At 48.2% G+C, this 14,906-nt stretch overlaps 2 protein-coding genes and 1 long non-coding RNA gene across 4 annotated transcripts; 2 read left to right on the forward strand and 1 right to left on the reverse strand.

The window, feature by feature from the left end:
- The first annotated feature begins 42 nt into the window (after positions 1 to 42).
- On the forward strand, positions 43 to 9,541 carry LOC109512883 (synaptopodin 2-like protein). The gene is made up of 4 exons (XM_019864964.1): positions 43 to 338; positions 2,154 to 2,542; positions 2,835 to 3,205; positions 5,752 to 9,541. The coding sequence occupies exons 1-4, from the start codon at positions 237 to 239 to the stop codon at positions 8,079 to 8,081; spliced, it is 3,192 nt and encodes a 1,063-aa protein (XP_019720523.1). The 5' UTR covers positions 43 to 236; the 3' UTR covers positions 8,082 to 9,541.
- LOC109512902 (uncharacterized) lies at positions 248 to 3,052 on the reverse strand. The gene is made up of 4 exons (XR_002167615.1): positions 2,973 to 3,052; positions 2,488 to 2,607; positions 1,595 to 1,693; positions 248 to 323 (listed from the first exon to the last, which is right to left on the reverse strand). It is a non-coding gene; the product is annotated as an uncharacterized LOC109512902 (long non-coding RNA).
- A 280-nt stretch (positions 9,542 to 9,821) lies between the features above and the next one.
- Positions 9,822 to 14,903, forward strand: myoz1b (myozenin 1b). Of its 2 annotated transcripts, none has more exons than XM_019864976.1 (6): positions 9,822 to 10,017; positions 11,634 to 11,724; positions 12,748 to 12,914; positions 12,988 to 13,057; positions 13,239 to 13,425; positions 13,854 to 14,903. In XM_019864976.1, the coding sequence occupies exons 2-6, from the start codon at positions 11,640 to 11,642 to the stop codon at positions 14,086 to 14,088; spliced, it is 744 nt and encodes a 247-aa protein (XP_019720535.1). In that variant the 5' UTR covers positions 9,822 to 10,017; positions 11,634 to 11,639; the 3' UTR covers positions 14,089 to 14,903. The 2 variants fall into 2 exon arrangements, with proteins under 2 accessions (XP_019720535.1, XP_019720542.1); XM_019864983.1 differs by having other exon boundaries at positions 12,991 to 13,057.
- Positions 14,904 to 14,906: the final 3 nt, after the last annotated feature.

Below are 14,906 nucleotides of genomic sequence, written 5' to 3' on the forward strand. Positions count from 1 at the left end.
ACACTCACACACACACACACACACACACACACACACACACACACACACACACACACACACTGCCTAAGTGCCTGCCCTCCAACCAAGCATTCCCACTGAGAAGCAGATGCAAGCTAGCCAGGCCCCACCGCCTCTCCTTCCTCACTTGGGCTGGGTGCCGTTGGACACTGGCAAAGTGTAAGCAAGCGAAGACCTTCTCCCAAACACACATACATTGAAGACGACCTGGTGCATCGATGGTGGCGGAGGAGATCGTGGTTACCCTTTCCGGGGGCTCCCCGTGGGGGTTCAGGCTCCAGGGAGGAAGGGAGCAGCAGAAGCCTCTACAGGTGGCAAAGGTATAGAACCGCCATCCATTTTAGATGCACTACTTAAGATCGTGGTCATTCGTTGACTTGTAATGGTCAGTCTCGAATTTGTAATATTGTTAGCCTAACACTACGATTGCTCAAAAATGACTTGAGGAATGATGCTATAAAGCTAATGTTATGTATTTCAGTCAGCAAGAATGTCAATTTCAGTGAAAACATGCATTGGAATCATGTCATCAAATTCGAAATGCTTGAATAATTTTTGCCACATTTTCTTCTTCAAGTTCAACAGACATTGTATGCGCGATGGCCACCATTATTTTGTTGACATATGGTTAAACCTGGGGACTGTCACAGCACCTCAGGAAGGAGCAGTCATATTAGTCGTTCTTCACAGAGGATGAAGAATTTATGCCTGTGACAATTGTTATATGCAACACTTATTCGATTCATCAGGTTACTTATCACGTTTTACTTTGTTTGTTAACATTAAGTTAAGCGCACTTTCCTAAGGCAAACCTAAGTCGTTTTAAATGCACAATTTGGAATTATTTCTGTTTCATGTTGAATCAGGTGATCTCAAGGTACCACCGTATGAACATACCATTGATTCAAAACCTTCACATTTGTTCAGAGTTTCTTCTGAGCTTAGTTGTTTTAATGAGTCCTTTTTCACAATATGGCGATTGCGTAAAACAGTAAGTTGTCGCAAAGATACATTAACATGACCTTTTTAAAATAACTTCAGAAGCTATTTGCATTTTTGGTATCTTCTGGTTATGTTCTCAAAGTCCAAGGCTATTTTCCATTTCAGCCACATGCAGTGAGTCAAAATAGTATCCGTCCTCGATCCGGCGCCCGGTATAGACACACTATTAATGCGACGAGGACCTACGAGCCATTTGCTTTCAACGAGACTGAAAAATAAATGATCAAGTGCTCCTCAAAACAACTCACTGTCCTATTTGAGCCATGCCCGCTGTGCCCCTGTGCGATTCATTTACGGGTTTATGGGTCAAAACAGTCAGACACACATCGGATATGGACACAAATTTCAAACTGAGGCATATAGTAGCTGTCCAACCTTAGATAATGAACGCACATTAGATTTTATGCAGTCATGCCAGTCTGAAATGACGTTTAATCATCCAAAAGGACTTTTGTGTTGCCTGTCATAAGAACATTTGGATTGTGACCTTGCTCCCGCCCTCTGACGCTAAAGATCAATGTGTGTGAATCCAGCTGTTGAAATGTGTGTGTGTGGGGGTGGGGGTGGCGCATACCTCAGATAAGCCCGGTCGGGGAATGGTGGGTGACAGAGCTGCAGGATAAGAATAGCACCTTTAAGAGGAGTTGGAAGCCAGTCATGGAAAAACGGCCTCCTGTTTATGCACACAAAGATAAAGACACGTCATGCACACGTACACCACATATACATTTTCTTGTATGTTACACCTTTTCTCATGTCAGATTTGATTTCTCCCACAAAGGCTTTATTCTGGGTATGCAGGCGACATATAATGACAGGCATGCCCTCCTTTGGTCCAGACGGGTGATGCAGCTGTTCAAACTCACTTTTTCATTCTGCTCACATGTGCTGTGTGCCAATAGATCAAGGGAATGTGTGTGTGTGTGTGTGTGTGTGTGTGTGTGTGTGTGTGTGTGTGTGTGTGCATGTAAAAAAATTGGAAACATTTCAAATGGAGTTGTCCTTGCACATGTCACCGTTGCTGATAAAGGCAAAATACTGGGAACACGCTCATCTTCGCACCTAATTGATAAGATGAGTGCTGAGTTATTTTGATGCACAGTGACATATTTCAACAGTGTTTCTATGTGCAGGTACGGCGTCGCAGCAAAGCATGCAGGGCAGGGCTGAAAGAGCACGACGAGCTGGTTGCCATCGGCAACCACTCATGCGCCGAGCTCAGCCACGCCCAAGCCATGGTCCTCATCGATTCCCAGAATGCCACGCTGCACCTGAGGGTCAAACGGCCCCCGCTGTACCCTGCTCGCTGCTCACCTCCGCTTCTCTCTGTGAGTTCCTCCGTCGCACCCGGCGGCGTCACCTCGCCGCCGGGGAGCGAGGCCTACTACGGTGAGACGGACAGCGATGCTGACACGCGCTCGCAGGCGCAGCGCCGCCAGCGCCGCACGCCTCCTCACACCCGCTCACCTGCTCGCTACGACAACCACGGGCGGGAGGAGGAGGAGACGTCTGAGATGAGTGGGTAAGGAAAAGAGGAGAGCAGGATCACAGTCAAAGTCAGGCAGCTACATGGTCCGTAACCGCACTCTAAGAAAAAGTAGTTACATTAAAACAAAAAAATTAAATCACGACAGTTTTGCCACTTGTGCCGAGGCCGAATTCATGGGGCACAATCATTTATGGCCCAAAAGCCAATTTATCATAAAAAGATGCACACGAGTCATGTTTTTTTTTCCCCCACTTGCTTAAGCTCATAAACCAATCTTTTCTTTTGTTTCTTTTCCATTCATGATTTTCCTTTGTTTCTCTTGAAGCTATGAGAGTGCTAATGACGCAGCAGGAGGACCAATGCAGGGCCAATGGCACGGCGTGCCGCACAAGGACTTCATCTATCAACCCCCGCAACTGGGGTGGACCACCCCAACCAGCAGCGTCACTCCGCATTCACTCACCCCAACCCCGGAACAGACCTTGGCGGAGGCCGAGGGCGAAGGAGACAGCGGCTTCCAGGATGCGGGGGCCTGTGTGGGGCTCACTGCCTGCCCACCGTTGGTATCTACCGAGCGGGCCAAAGAGGCCCTAATGCTGGGGTCCAGGAGTCAGCTGGTGCCCATGGTGGGACCGCAGCAGGGCCCCGTGAGCGAGGAGCTCACCGCCACCTATGTGGAGAAAGCACGGCAAGCCAGTGAGTATAAATGCCAAATCTGTTTTAAGTTTGCGTCACCGGTTACAATTTTACATTGATTAAACAGAGATTATTACCATCAATTCAAAATATGGGTTGAATATAGGGTTGCATGCCAGGGTTTTAGGTGTAAAATTTGGGTTTGTAGCCCGTGTTAGGGTTTGTGGTAAGGATTTCAATATACATATGTAAGAATTAAATTGTGTTTTTGAATAAATGCAGCAAAAGAGAGCGAGAGAGGGTTTAGGCCTAAAGTTTTGTGGACCACATGTGATGTTACCTCATTGCCCTCTAGTGGCCATTCCTTGTAGTTTCAGTGTGACGTCAAGCTCTATTCCGGGCCTGGGTGATTTTGTCGTATGGTCGGCCTTCGTCACATCACTAAATATATTTATAGAGTCACGCCGACAGGGCACATGAATGCACCGTACGCTACAAATCGTCAGTATGCATGATTTTGATGACATTTGGGATGCTGACGTGTCCAATAGGTGTCAACCTCACCTCTAGGCAATATTGTTGTGATAGTTGATAGCTGTGACTTCATGTGGAATAAAATGTTGACTGTACATGACGTATTGTAGGTAAGGGTAAAATATCGTACGAAGCGTTCGGGGGACACGCCATGTCTCATGTTACACATTCAGATGGCCATAGTGTCGAGTGGCGCCGTGCATATGTGGTGGGAGTCAGCAAAGTTATGAGGAAGCATATCCTCCATGATCTATAACTGGATGCATATCATGTTAACCTTCATGTTACGCTGGTTTCTAAAGTCGAGTTGGACTAGGTAAAAAAAAAAAAGGGGGCTTTTGAAATGCAAAAAAGATTGTACGGCTCACATATTTTAGTTCGTCATGCAAAACGTCTAGCGCTGGCTCACATCTCCCTAGCGTACTGTTTTATATTCCAATGCGCACACATGGCCAAAAAGATGACATCGCTGCCTAAATATTTCCTGGTGAGGGTCTCCTGCTTCTATGTGCACGCGCGTGTGTGTGTATGACAGGTGTTTGACGCGGGTCAGGCAGACGGGAATAGTGGCTTGACATCATGCGTCACTTTGGTGGCGGGACAGAGACAACAAAAGGTCTTTAACACTGAGAGAGAGAGAGAGAGAGAGAGAGAGAGCAGCTACTAAGTGCCTCCAAGTGGCACAGTGCGTGAGTGCGTGTGTGTATGTGTGGGTATATTAGCATTGTAGGATTGCCTGAGGGAGGATAAACATAAACGCGCGCAAAAAAAAAAAAAAAATTGGTCTTGAAAGATGAAGGACCCGACGTCTCATTCAGCAGGTGGACACACAAGCCGACACAAAGGTAAGCCAAAAATGCCTAACTGGAGGAAATGCAAAAAAAAAATTGTTCTCTCTCTTTCTGTTGATACAATCAAAACTTTAAGATTCTGTTCTTCTTATGGTGAATGCGGCATCTGTCTTGACACTGGCGATTAATCAAATATTAAGATCAATGTTCGATTATTTTAAAATTGATTTTGAAGTTACCGCTCCTTGGATTTAATGTTTATATTTAGCGCTTTCAGGATACATCTAACACAGTGCTCAAAATAGAACTAAACTGTCATATTGAATAAGTTTTTTTTTTTTGCTGTTCAATTAAAAGCACGTAGCTCCAAATTTTGTGATTAAAAATATGTACAAATACGTATATGTAGAGGATATTTGTTAAATTAAAAGAATCAGTCTCCCTCGCTGAATATTTATTTGTATATAATTTCTTCTGTCGTTTTTCAATGAAATCCATGAACGTAGCTCCAGTTGTGATTAAAAAAACATTTAACAATTACATTTTGAAACAACGTTAGTGATTTTGTATAAAAACATTTTTTTTTCCCTTTTATTTACAGTTTTTTTTAACTATTTAAAAACGTTTTTTCATTGGTCAGCAATAATAGGGTTTGGGGATTTTTTTTTTGGTGTTGTACTTATTGATTGTATTATTTTTGTTTGTAATCCATGTGAGACGAGCAAAGGTTATCATAGTTTTAAATAGGGTCAGACTCAACAGGGGGACATACTGTACACAGCATCTGTGTACAGAACGGATTCTGTGATCTAACCATCGTGGACTGTGTGGCTCATCGTTGGGAGAGCAGCAGGAATTCTTTTTTGTAAATCCGTAACACTTACGGCTGTCTGTCACTGCTAATCTTCACTGTCACCGTACGGAATTAGTCAACCAGGTTGGGGTTGGACCACTTTTTGCCAAGTACAACTACAGATTAGGGATGGGTCTGTACTGACACCAGATAGAACAGAAATCAGACTATTAGTCTGATACGACCTTATTTTAAGGTGTCGGGCTCTCGTGGAGTCTGCCGATACCAGCCATCAATACTTAAGACAATTAAAAAAAAAAAAATCTGACATTGAGTAAAGCCCCGTTCACACGGCAACGTTTGGTCCGACGCTGCGCCGAAGCAGATCCAGTCGAGCGTTCACACGTGCACATTTGCTACCAAAGTACTTGTTACTTTCATAACTGCTTTTTCCCTGCACTGACCTCCATTTTCCTTCGTTCTAACAGAGCTGCAGCGCGGGGAGAGTTTAGTGGAGAAGCAGGTGAAAGAAGCTCGCACCAAATGCCGCTCCATCGCTTCGCTGCTGACCGATGCTCCCAACCCAAACTCCAAGGGGGTGCTTATGTTCAAGAAACGGCGGCAGAGAGCCAAGAAGTACACGCTGACCTGCTTCGGCAAGGCTGAGGACGGTGGGGAAAGCACGGAGGGGGAGACAGAGGAGGAAGGCGGGGGCTCCATCCAGAGCTCCGAAGTGGACGAGGAGGGTTTCTCAGCCTCGTTTGACCCCACGTGGGACAGCGGTTACTTAGACCTGCTGGACAGGAGGAGCGCCGCCTGCCCGCCTGCCACACCAACAGCTGGCAATCACGGCCCGGGGCCTGATCATTTGAGCTTCGAGGCGCCTGTCAATCAAATTCCAAGCTTGGAGGTGTTCGGGCTGGAGGCCGTGAAGCAACCAGACGCTGCTGTGCCTTCAGCTCCGGATGTGCCTCTTGTCAATGGGGGTCCCGTCGCCATAAGCCGGGCCAGTGTTAAATTAAGCCCACCCCCTTTGACGCCCCCTCTTCATCAAAACTCACATGTCAATCCCAGCCCGAGTCCAAACCTTGACCAACATTTAGCGAGTTCCGCTGCTCTCAATCGCTCGGCTCGGCCCTTCACTCCCGGCGCCGCGACGCCCCGCCCCTCGGTGACCTCCGTGATGTTCCGCCCTCCCCAGCCCAAACCGGCAGCGGCCGTCTCCATGGTGACCATCACGCCTACTCAATATCCGGCAGTGGACGGGAGGAGAGCGGTTTCCAGCACCTCACTCTACATCCCGCCTCGCAACAATGGCGTTGCTCCCTCGGCTCTTTCGCCCCCTTCGTCTTTGTGCCCCTCCGGCCTCGTCGCTCCTCAAGGTTCCGCAGCCCAGCCTGCTCAACCCTTCTCCCCTCCACAACCATTTCACCAACCGCCTCCTTCCCCGGGAGTGTCTCCCACCTCCCAGGTCCAAGTCTCCACGGTTCCTCCCACTCAGCTTTCCCCTGCTGCCCATCCGTGCACCCCCACTGCCATGACTCCTGCATCTTCCCCTCAAACCTCAGCCTCAGATTCACTGGCTACTCGCGAGCAGCGCATCTCTGTGCCAGCCGCCCGCACCGGCATCCTGCATGACGCCCGCGGTCGCAGCAACAAAAAGCCGATGTTCAGCGCCATCCGGAGCAAAGATGTGTCTCCCAACCCCGCCTTGATGTCCATGGTGCAAAACATGGACGACCGCTTTGTGAAAACAGCGGGGGCGGAGTCAGGCGTTGCAACGGGCGGCGAGGCCGGCCACGAGTCCGGCCCTGAGGAGGACTGGATGCGGCTGGGGGCAGAGGCGTGCAACTTCATGCAGGCTCAGCGGGGAAGCAGGCCGCCGCCCGTGGCCCCAAAACCGCACACCCCTCAGGCACCTCAGTTGGGGGGGAAAGGGGGTCAGTTGTTCGCCCGCCGACAGAACCGGATGGATCGCTATGTTGTTGAGCGCAGTCCCTCTGTTGCACCGGCACCGTTCTCTCCTTCCCAAACGAGGGAGCCTTCACCAACGCCGTCCCTCCCGGCCACCTGGAAGTACTCTTCCAACATCCGTGCCCCTCCTCCCATCAATTACAATCCTCTCCTGTCCCCCTCGTGCCCCCCCAAAGCACAAAAGAAGGCGGAGGTGACAAAGTCAGCACCGGCTGGATCCAAAGGGAAGAAAGGTGCCAAAAAGCAGGTGGATGTCATGAACCACCAGCCCTACCAGCTCAACTCGTCTCTGTTCACCTACGGGGGGCCCCGGGACTCGTCCGCCAGTCAGCAGCAGCGAGGTGGTCCTCAGAAGACGGCACGAGTGTGCGAGGTGAAACGCTTTTCCACACCCCCTCCAAAGGCCACCAGTCCTGCCCTGAAGGTGATCGTACCTCGATCAGCCACGACTCTCGGGGAGCCACTGTGGCATTCCGACGCTGCCTCCCCGCCACCCCAAAGCGCCCGTCGCCCTCAAACGCCTCCGACCCTATACCAATCTCAGTGGTCCCCGGGACCGCTGTCTCCTCCACCGCCCCCTGCGCCCAAAGCTCCGCTCCCTCAGCTTCCCACCTTCGCATCGCCTTCCAATGCAGTCCAGTCCCCCACGTTTTCCCATCCCCAGCCTCAACAAGCTGACAGGCAGTTCAAAAGCGCCCCAGATCTGAGCCCTTTTGGACCCCCTGGTGGCCCCCGGCAGGCATCCACCGGCAGCCAGTACAGCAGGGTTCCTCGACCCAGATTCAGCACCTCCAACCTGGGCCTACAGCCTTGCGTGTGGCGCCCCGGCTCCACGGCGCACTGAGCTTGAACATTTGAGTCTGGACTGAACATAAAGCATTATATTTTAAAAGGAAGTCCACGTGTTTTGAGTTTGGTAACATTCTTTTTCATGTCCGCGGACACGTGTTTTATCTCAAGAGCAGTTTGGACGGGCAACACGAGCAAAAATGATCCACTTTCTTTTTGTAAGGGGGGCGGGGGCGGTTGGGGGAGACGCTTTGATTTGGCCATTTTGACACAGTTTGCGAAAATTGAAAGGCAACACGGTGGTGGAACAAATGTACCAGAGAGAGATTAAAGGATTAGCTACTTCGAAAGGCAGCAGAATGATGTTGAATTAAGTGCGGAGGATGTGGAAAGAGACAGATTTTAGTTGTCGATTGGAAGGTGAACGAAATACGAGAAGATCCAATGAACTTCGTGTTGTCGGAGCGTTCAAAGTAAAAGTGCCAAGTCCAAGCTTGCTTGTAATTATCTAACAATATATTGTGTTGTTTTTTTGTGTTTTTTTTTCTTTCTAATATTATGAAATATTGTGGTGAAGGCTTTCAGAGGGGGCGAACTTGAGTCTTCCCTGAACTACGTGACGGCGCTCAAACCTAATAAATAACCCCTCAACCCCACCGGTATTTACTCCCACTACCTTCATAATGCCATCGTGAATCCAGCTTTCTTCATTGTTTCAAGACGCTTTGTTGATCAGGGCAAGTCCGGGGGAAAGTTGAGACGCAAGTCTCGTCTGGTCTAAACAGGTCCGGCGGCTGAAGAACCTGCAACACACAAAGGAAGTATCATGGTGGAATCAAATATAATTTAATATTGTGAATTATTTCCATCTCTACCACATGGGGGCAGTGTGAGACTGTTGAGACACTTGAAGCTCACTAGTTCTGCCCAGACACAAGCCGCTTGTGGCCTTTGGTACAGAACCTCGCACCCGCTGTTTATTAGGGCCCGAGCTCAGAGGAGAGAAAATATTCTCATCTGGAACCATACGTCCCTCATAACGGGATTCATGAAAATTAAAGAGAGAAAGTTGTGAATGGAGGCTGTGAATGGGGATGCGCGCAGCGAGTTGCTCTGATTCAGCAACACACACTCAGATTTTGACCATAAGTGTTCATGTTTTTTCCGATTTTGACCATAATTTGTCACTTCTCCCTCAAACGACTTTTTAAGCGCTACGCTCTTCTTCCCTTTTAATTCACGGCTCGCTGCCTTGCACACAATCGCCGGTTTCACCTATTTTTGGAGCCGTTAATCTGCGGCTATTTGGCACGGTGTTAAACTCTTAATTCCGATGTTTTTTTTTTTTTTTTTCACGGCGTGATTGAGAGCAGAGGGGTTGGGGGGGGGGCCGGAGGGTGTCATCCTGCCCCTTCGCATGACTATCAAAAAGCCCCTGTCCTCACGCAACCGTTTTCAGTTTCGTGTCATTGATTCATTTATGGCCTCAAAGATGAAAATAAACATTCAGGAGGTTTCAGTGTCCGTGTTTCAGTTTGTCATTTGGGTCTTGAGCTGTGTAACTTTTGGAAAGCCCCATTCCGGAAGAACCTTCTGGAAATAACAGAAGGTCTTTTCGAGGAGACAACGCAGCTCTTTTCACAAGATACTCTCATTTATCCTTTTGATCAATTCACATCTCATGATTGGCATGTGACGATTGGATGTTGGTCCTTGGACATCATTTGTAAACGGCTTCTGAACTTGGAACAACACACCCACCACCATGGGCCACCCCACCCCTCTTTCACACCCTCCACAGGAGGACACATGTTCACAGCTCAGGAGTGAACCTCCTGATAAGGTTTCACTCCGCCCCGGTGGCGAAGACGAGAGAGAGTCGCTGGCACAACACAAGACTCCAGGACTTCAGTCTGGTGGGGGAAATTCTCTCCTGCGGGAACCTTGCGGGAGCTGATAGACCTCCTGTGTTTTACAACTTCAAGTCTTCGGTAAGACGTGTTTTTGTGTGGATTACAGAGGACTTGAGCGCTGCTGCATGGTGGATGATCTGGCACCGATGCAATCGGAGCTGTTGAATAATTCAAGAGCCGGTTGAAGTTCAAGGACTTTTTTTATTTTTTTATTTTTTACAGTCAGATGCATTTGATTTGTGTTGTCAGCAAATTTTGGCAAGGCCTTGTAGGAGACAACCCCCCCCCCCCCATCAGAACCCATTCGAGTTGGTTCGCTACTCACTGCTTAGATGATAAACGATGAGCAAACGCTGATTTTTGGGAGTGAGTCCGAGCTCTCCTAATGACACGAGTTTAGTTACCACTCAAGCAAAGATTGAAGCAAAGTTTCTCGATGCATCTATGCCACCATGTTTGGAGTTTGAGAATGGAGGCGTCCTGGACAGAACGTTAACTCACCTTGGAGGAGTTTTTAGTTGGCATTCTGGAGGATGCTGTTGATATGGGAATGTGCTGACGTGATGCCACCCACTTCCTCCTCAGCTGTCCCCTTCCAAGAACTAAAACAGTCGGGTTATAGTGGGTGGGCGGGTGTTAAGTGTGATCGAGGGGCTGATGTGGTAACAGGACCTCTTCGCACCTCGCAGCAACCAGAATATTGCAGTAAAGCACCTGTAAAAAAAATCAAAAGCGGACAATATGGCGTATTCATCTTCAGTCATGTGAACATGTAGGATAGCTGAATCCCAGGCTTGGGAAATGGCTTCAATTACAGAGATAAAACGCAATTACATGAAGCGCCCTCCCTGCGGACGAGCCCCTTCCACCATGAACAGGGACTCACCCCCCCGCCCCCCGGCCTTACGTAATTGCTTTCGACCGGCGACGCACTGCCAGCCTACATCAGAGGCCTCGGCTAGGGAATTAGCGTCCTGAAGGCAAAGGCCTTGCATGCTTCGCGCGTCGCTGTCGCACTCGGCGTCCTTTACGTTCTCATGGCGGAGCTGGCAAGAAGCCGGTGGCTGTCGTGCGACTTTATCGTCACCAATGTGCTCTTTTATTTATTACGCCGTGGCTGCATACCGCCCTTAATTGGATCACATTTCACTGCCAGTCAAACAGTGCCATGTTGCTAAATCCGTCATGGTCATGTGCCCTCACCCCCAACCCCCCCCTCACTTAAACCCTCCAGCACACCATTCATATCATCATTAAGATTCATTTTGATTCAAAAAAAAAAAGGAAAAAACCATTTCAAATAAAATTATTATTTTAGATAAGAACAATTATGTGAATAATTTGGTACATTTATAAAAAAAAATAAAAAAATAAAAAAAAATAAAAAAAAGGAAATTGATCAATTTATTATATTTGTACCCGATTAAGTGTCTGAGCCTATCCAGCTGGTTGAAGCAAAACTTCAAAGTCCTTTTAAGAAGTGTTGGCTACTTGTTACTGGCGACAAATTGCCTTCCAAAAGGAGTCAAGGCCACTATTTACTTCCTGGTGTGTTTCTCTAATTGCTTTAAATGCTCGTCTCCAAATGTGTTTAGCTCTTAGAAGAGGATGGATGAGTACAGGGAAGCAAAACAACATGCTTAAAGACTTTCACTTCAACACGTGCCTTTTTTTGTTGTTTTTTTTTTTTGTAGTTAGCCATGTCGGTGGCAAGTGGTGCCTCATCCAACAAGAGGAAGAAGGCCAACAAGATCATCACAGATTTTACCAACATCAGCCAGAATGGTAAGACACACACAAAAGTGAATAGGATATTTTTTTTGGGTGTCATTTTTGTTTCGCGGCGTTCTGCGGCATCGATAAAATCCGTACTTTGGCTCAATAGAGGTTGCGACCTGCTGTCACTTTGCGTCTTCTTATTGTCATCACATCTGCGCCAACGCACAACATTTGTGTGTTTTTGCTCGCGCGGCAGCTTATCCCGCTTTATCCCCGTATTTTGCTCCAGTTAATGCCCACTCATCCATCCATCATCTCTTGTCGCTGTTGGGCCTTTTATCCCACCCCCCCCATGCCTCGATCATGTCCGTCAGACTCAAAACCCCTTATACGAATACCCCCCCCCCCCTTCCCCTTCGCCATCCTCCACCCACCCGTCTGTCCGTTTTCCTCCCAGTCAGCAGTCAAGCTCCGGTTTCACGTTCTTCGGAATTAACGCTCAAATCAATATCCCCACAGGAGAGTTCACTTTGCTCAGCAGCCTCAATTATTTTCTCTCTCTCTCCCTCACACACACACACTTACACACACTCACACATCCACTTGCACAGGTCTGATTTACGAGCCCCCCGGCGAACGGCTCTCCGCAGCATTGCAATGCCAACTCCCCGTTTTATAGGAAGCGGAAAAATCCATCACATCCGTCTCAGAAAGAGAGTGTGGCGGCGTGGTCGAGGATTTCCCACTGTCCGAGCATGAAAACCAAACCGTGACATCCCCTCCCCAACCCCTACGGGCCCGTTCGTCTGATTACCTTGACCGACTGATTTTTAGCGTTCCCCGCGGTTTCGCAAGCTCAGTTCCTTTTATCAACCAAAAAAACAACAACACTGAATCCAAATCACCATGGCTACGCTAACTTGTATCTTGTATCAGTGTTAGCATGCAGGGAATTTTTTTTTCATATCGTCCAACATTTTTGAATACGCCTGGCTATCTAACGTTGGGTCCCGTAAAGTCAATCAAAAAGCTACAAATGAATTAAGAAGTAACTCAAAAGTTTGTTTTTGTCCCTCGGCTGACCGTCAGATGACGAGTCTGACCCCGAAGCCTCCGAGCTGGACCTGGGCACCAAGATCAAGACTCCCAAAGACGTGATGCTGGAGGAGCTCTCGCTACTCACCAACAAAGGCTCCAAGATGTTCCGCAAGAGGCAGCAGCGGGTCGACAAGTTCATCACGACCAACGAGAATATGGTGGGCGAAAACCATGGCGTGGCAAACAAGTCGAGTGGTTGCGGGGACTTGAATCTTCTCTTCTGTACTCCAGCAGAACCTGCAGAACCTTCTGATGTCACCCCCTCCTGTCCCTCCAAAGCCTGACATGCCAAAGGAAGAAGGTGAGACTTCAGATTTACACCACCTGCTTTTCTCACGAACAAATGTGATGTCATCAACCAATCACAGGTGCTCTGTGTCATGATTAGCACGTAGACTGACCAATAAAGAGTTCGTGACCAGCGTTACTTTTGATTATGTTGGAGAAAATACACATTCTTTTGTCTTATTGCCCGTCCTCAGCGGCGCAGGAGGACGAGGTGGTGGACAAGGAATCCGAGAAGGAGAGGAGGAGGAGGGAGTACGTTCGCACCTACGTGTCGCCATGGGAACGGGCCATGAAGGGCAACCAGGAGCTGACGGCCACCATGAGAACCAGTATGCCTGGACCCGGCAGAGTCCAGTTTCCTCAGTACAAGAGCTTCAACAGGTACACCCTGAAATAACATTTCTTCATCATTATTTACATTGGCAATGATTTGTATGCGTTGCTAGGACAACAGATTATTATTATTATTTATTATTTTTTTTAAACTTGGGAGGCTTTTCTGGGATACGCAAACACACCTGTAATGAGGTTTCCCACTGAGACGACATGTTCGGCCCAGATGTGATTATCTCAAAGCTAATGTGATCCCTTGATCTTCGCCTAATGCTCTTAATGGTCGGTGCGGGGGAGAGGGGGCTGTGACATTAGGAACCACAGCAGGCGTACAATGACATTTAAAGGACATGAGGTGGACAAAAGTATTGGGACCGACCTGTTAATCGATTCATTTTTTTTCTTGTCCTGCACCTGTCCTAATCCTAGCGTCCCTGGACAATTTTCACGACATTTTTTTTCCCGTTTCCCCCAAGGACGGCGCTGCCCTTCGGCGGGGCGGAAAAGGTCTCTCAGCTGACTGTGTTTGAGCTGCCCGACCTCGGCGCCGACCAAGACGAGCTCGAGCCGCTGCCCTCCCTACAGGCCGACATCCGCTCGCGGCCCTCGTTCAACCGCACGCCCATCGGCTGGGTGTGCAGCGAGGACAACACGCACATCCACATGGACCTGGACGCCATCCCCTTTGACGGAGAGACCGACGATCTCTGAACGCGTCCGTTCGCTTGTCCGTATTCAAACGGAATAGCGGTTTTAATGCATGGCTATGAAACGTGACTTGTTGGGAAAAAAAAAAGGACAAAGTAGCTTCCTGCAATTTGAGAGAGCCTTGCTTTGATTTTGCATAGTGTGTGCGAACATGCTAACGTGTAACTAGGAGTGAAAAAAAAAACAAGCACTCTGCACTCTGAAAAAATGCAATTAAGCAATAAAGTTCTCCTTTAGAGATGTTGCTATTGCTTCTCGTCCTTACAATGTAGTGTAATTAAAAAAAAAAACAACATTAATCCAGGGTCCAGGGTGTACCAAGTCTGTCACACCAAGTCGGCTGAGATCAAGGATGGCTGTCGACACCATCAACACTCAACTACAAAATGACTTTTGACGACAATTTGTCTTTTACGGTCACTGACATAATGCCAGTCTCAGTTGTGGGGGGGTCATTAAACATTGAGTTTGCAGGGGGTGGACGCATGCCCTGGGAGCCTCTGAAATTCTCGTTACGGCCCTGTAAAGGCCAGAAAAGCATGGAAGTCTTTTATGGACTACTTGCCTTCAAAGTCACAAATCTATTTTCAGTCTGTATTTAGCGGTCATAAATCAGCATGCTTGCAAGGGTCACAAAGTGCCATACAACCTGTAAGGTTTTTTGTTACGCCAGTGATGGTTCTATACAGTCCACTGCTATTTGTCTTCAACAAATTTGTGGTGATTTTTGGGACAACAATTTATACTGTACAGGAGTGTCAATCTCAGAGGAGAAATGGGAAGACTTTTTGGGGGGCTCAAGCATAATGGGGGACTCTGTG

This window comes from Hippocampus comes, unplaced genomic scaffold (genome assembly GCF_001891065.2).
Source record: "Hippocampus comes isolate QL1 unplaced genomic scaffold, H_comes_QL1_v1.1 scaffold74, whole genome shotgun sequence".
Taxonomy (NCBI): domain Eukaryota; kingdom Metazoa; phylum Chordata; class Actinopteri; order Syngnathiformes; family Syngnathidae; genus Hippocampus; species Hippocampus comes.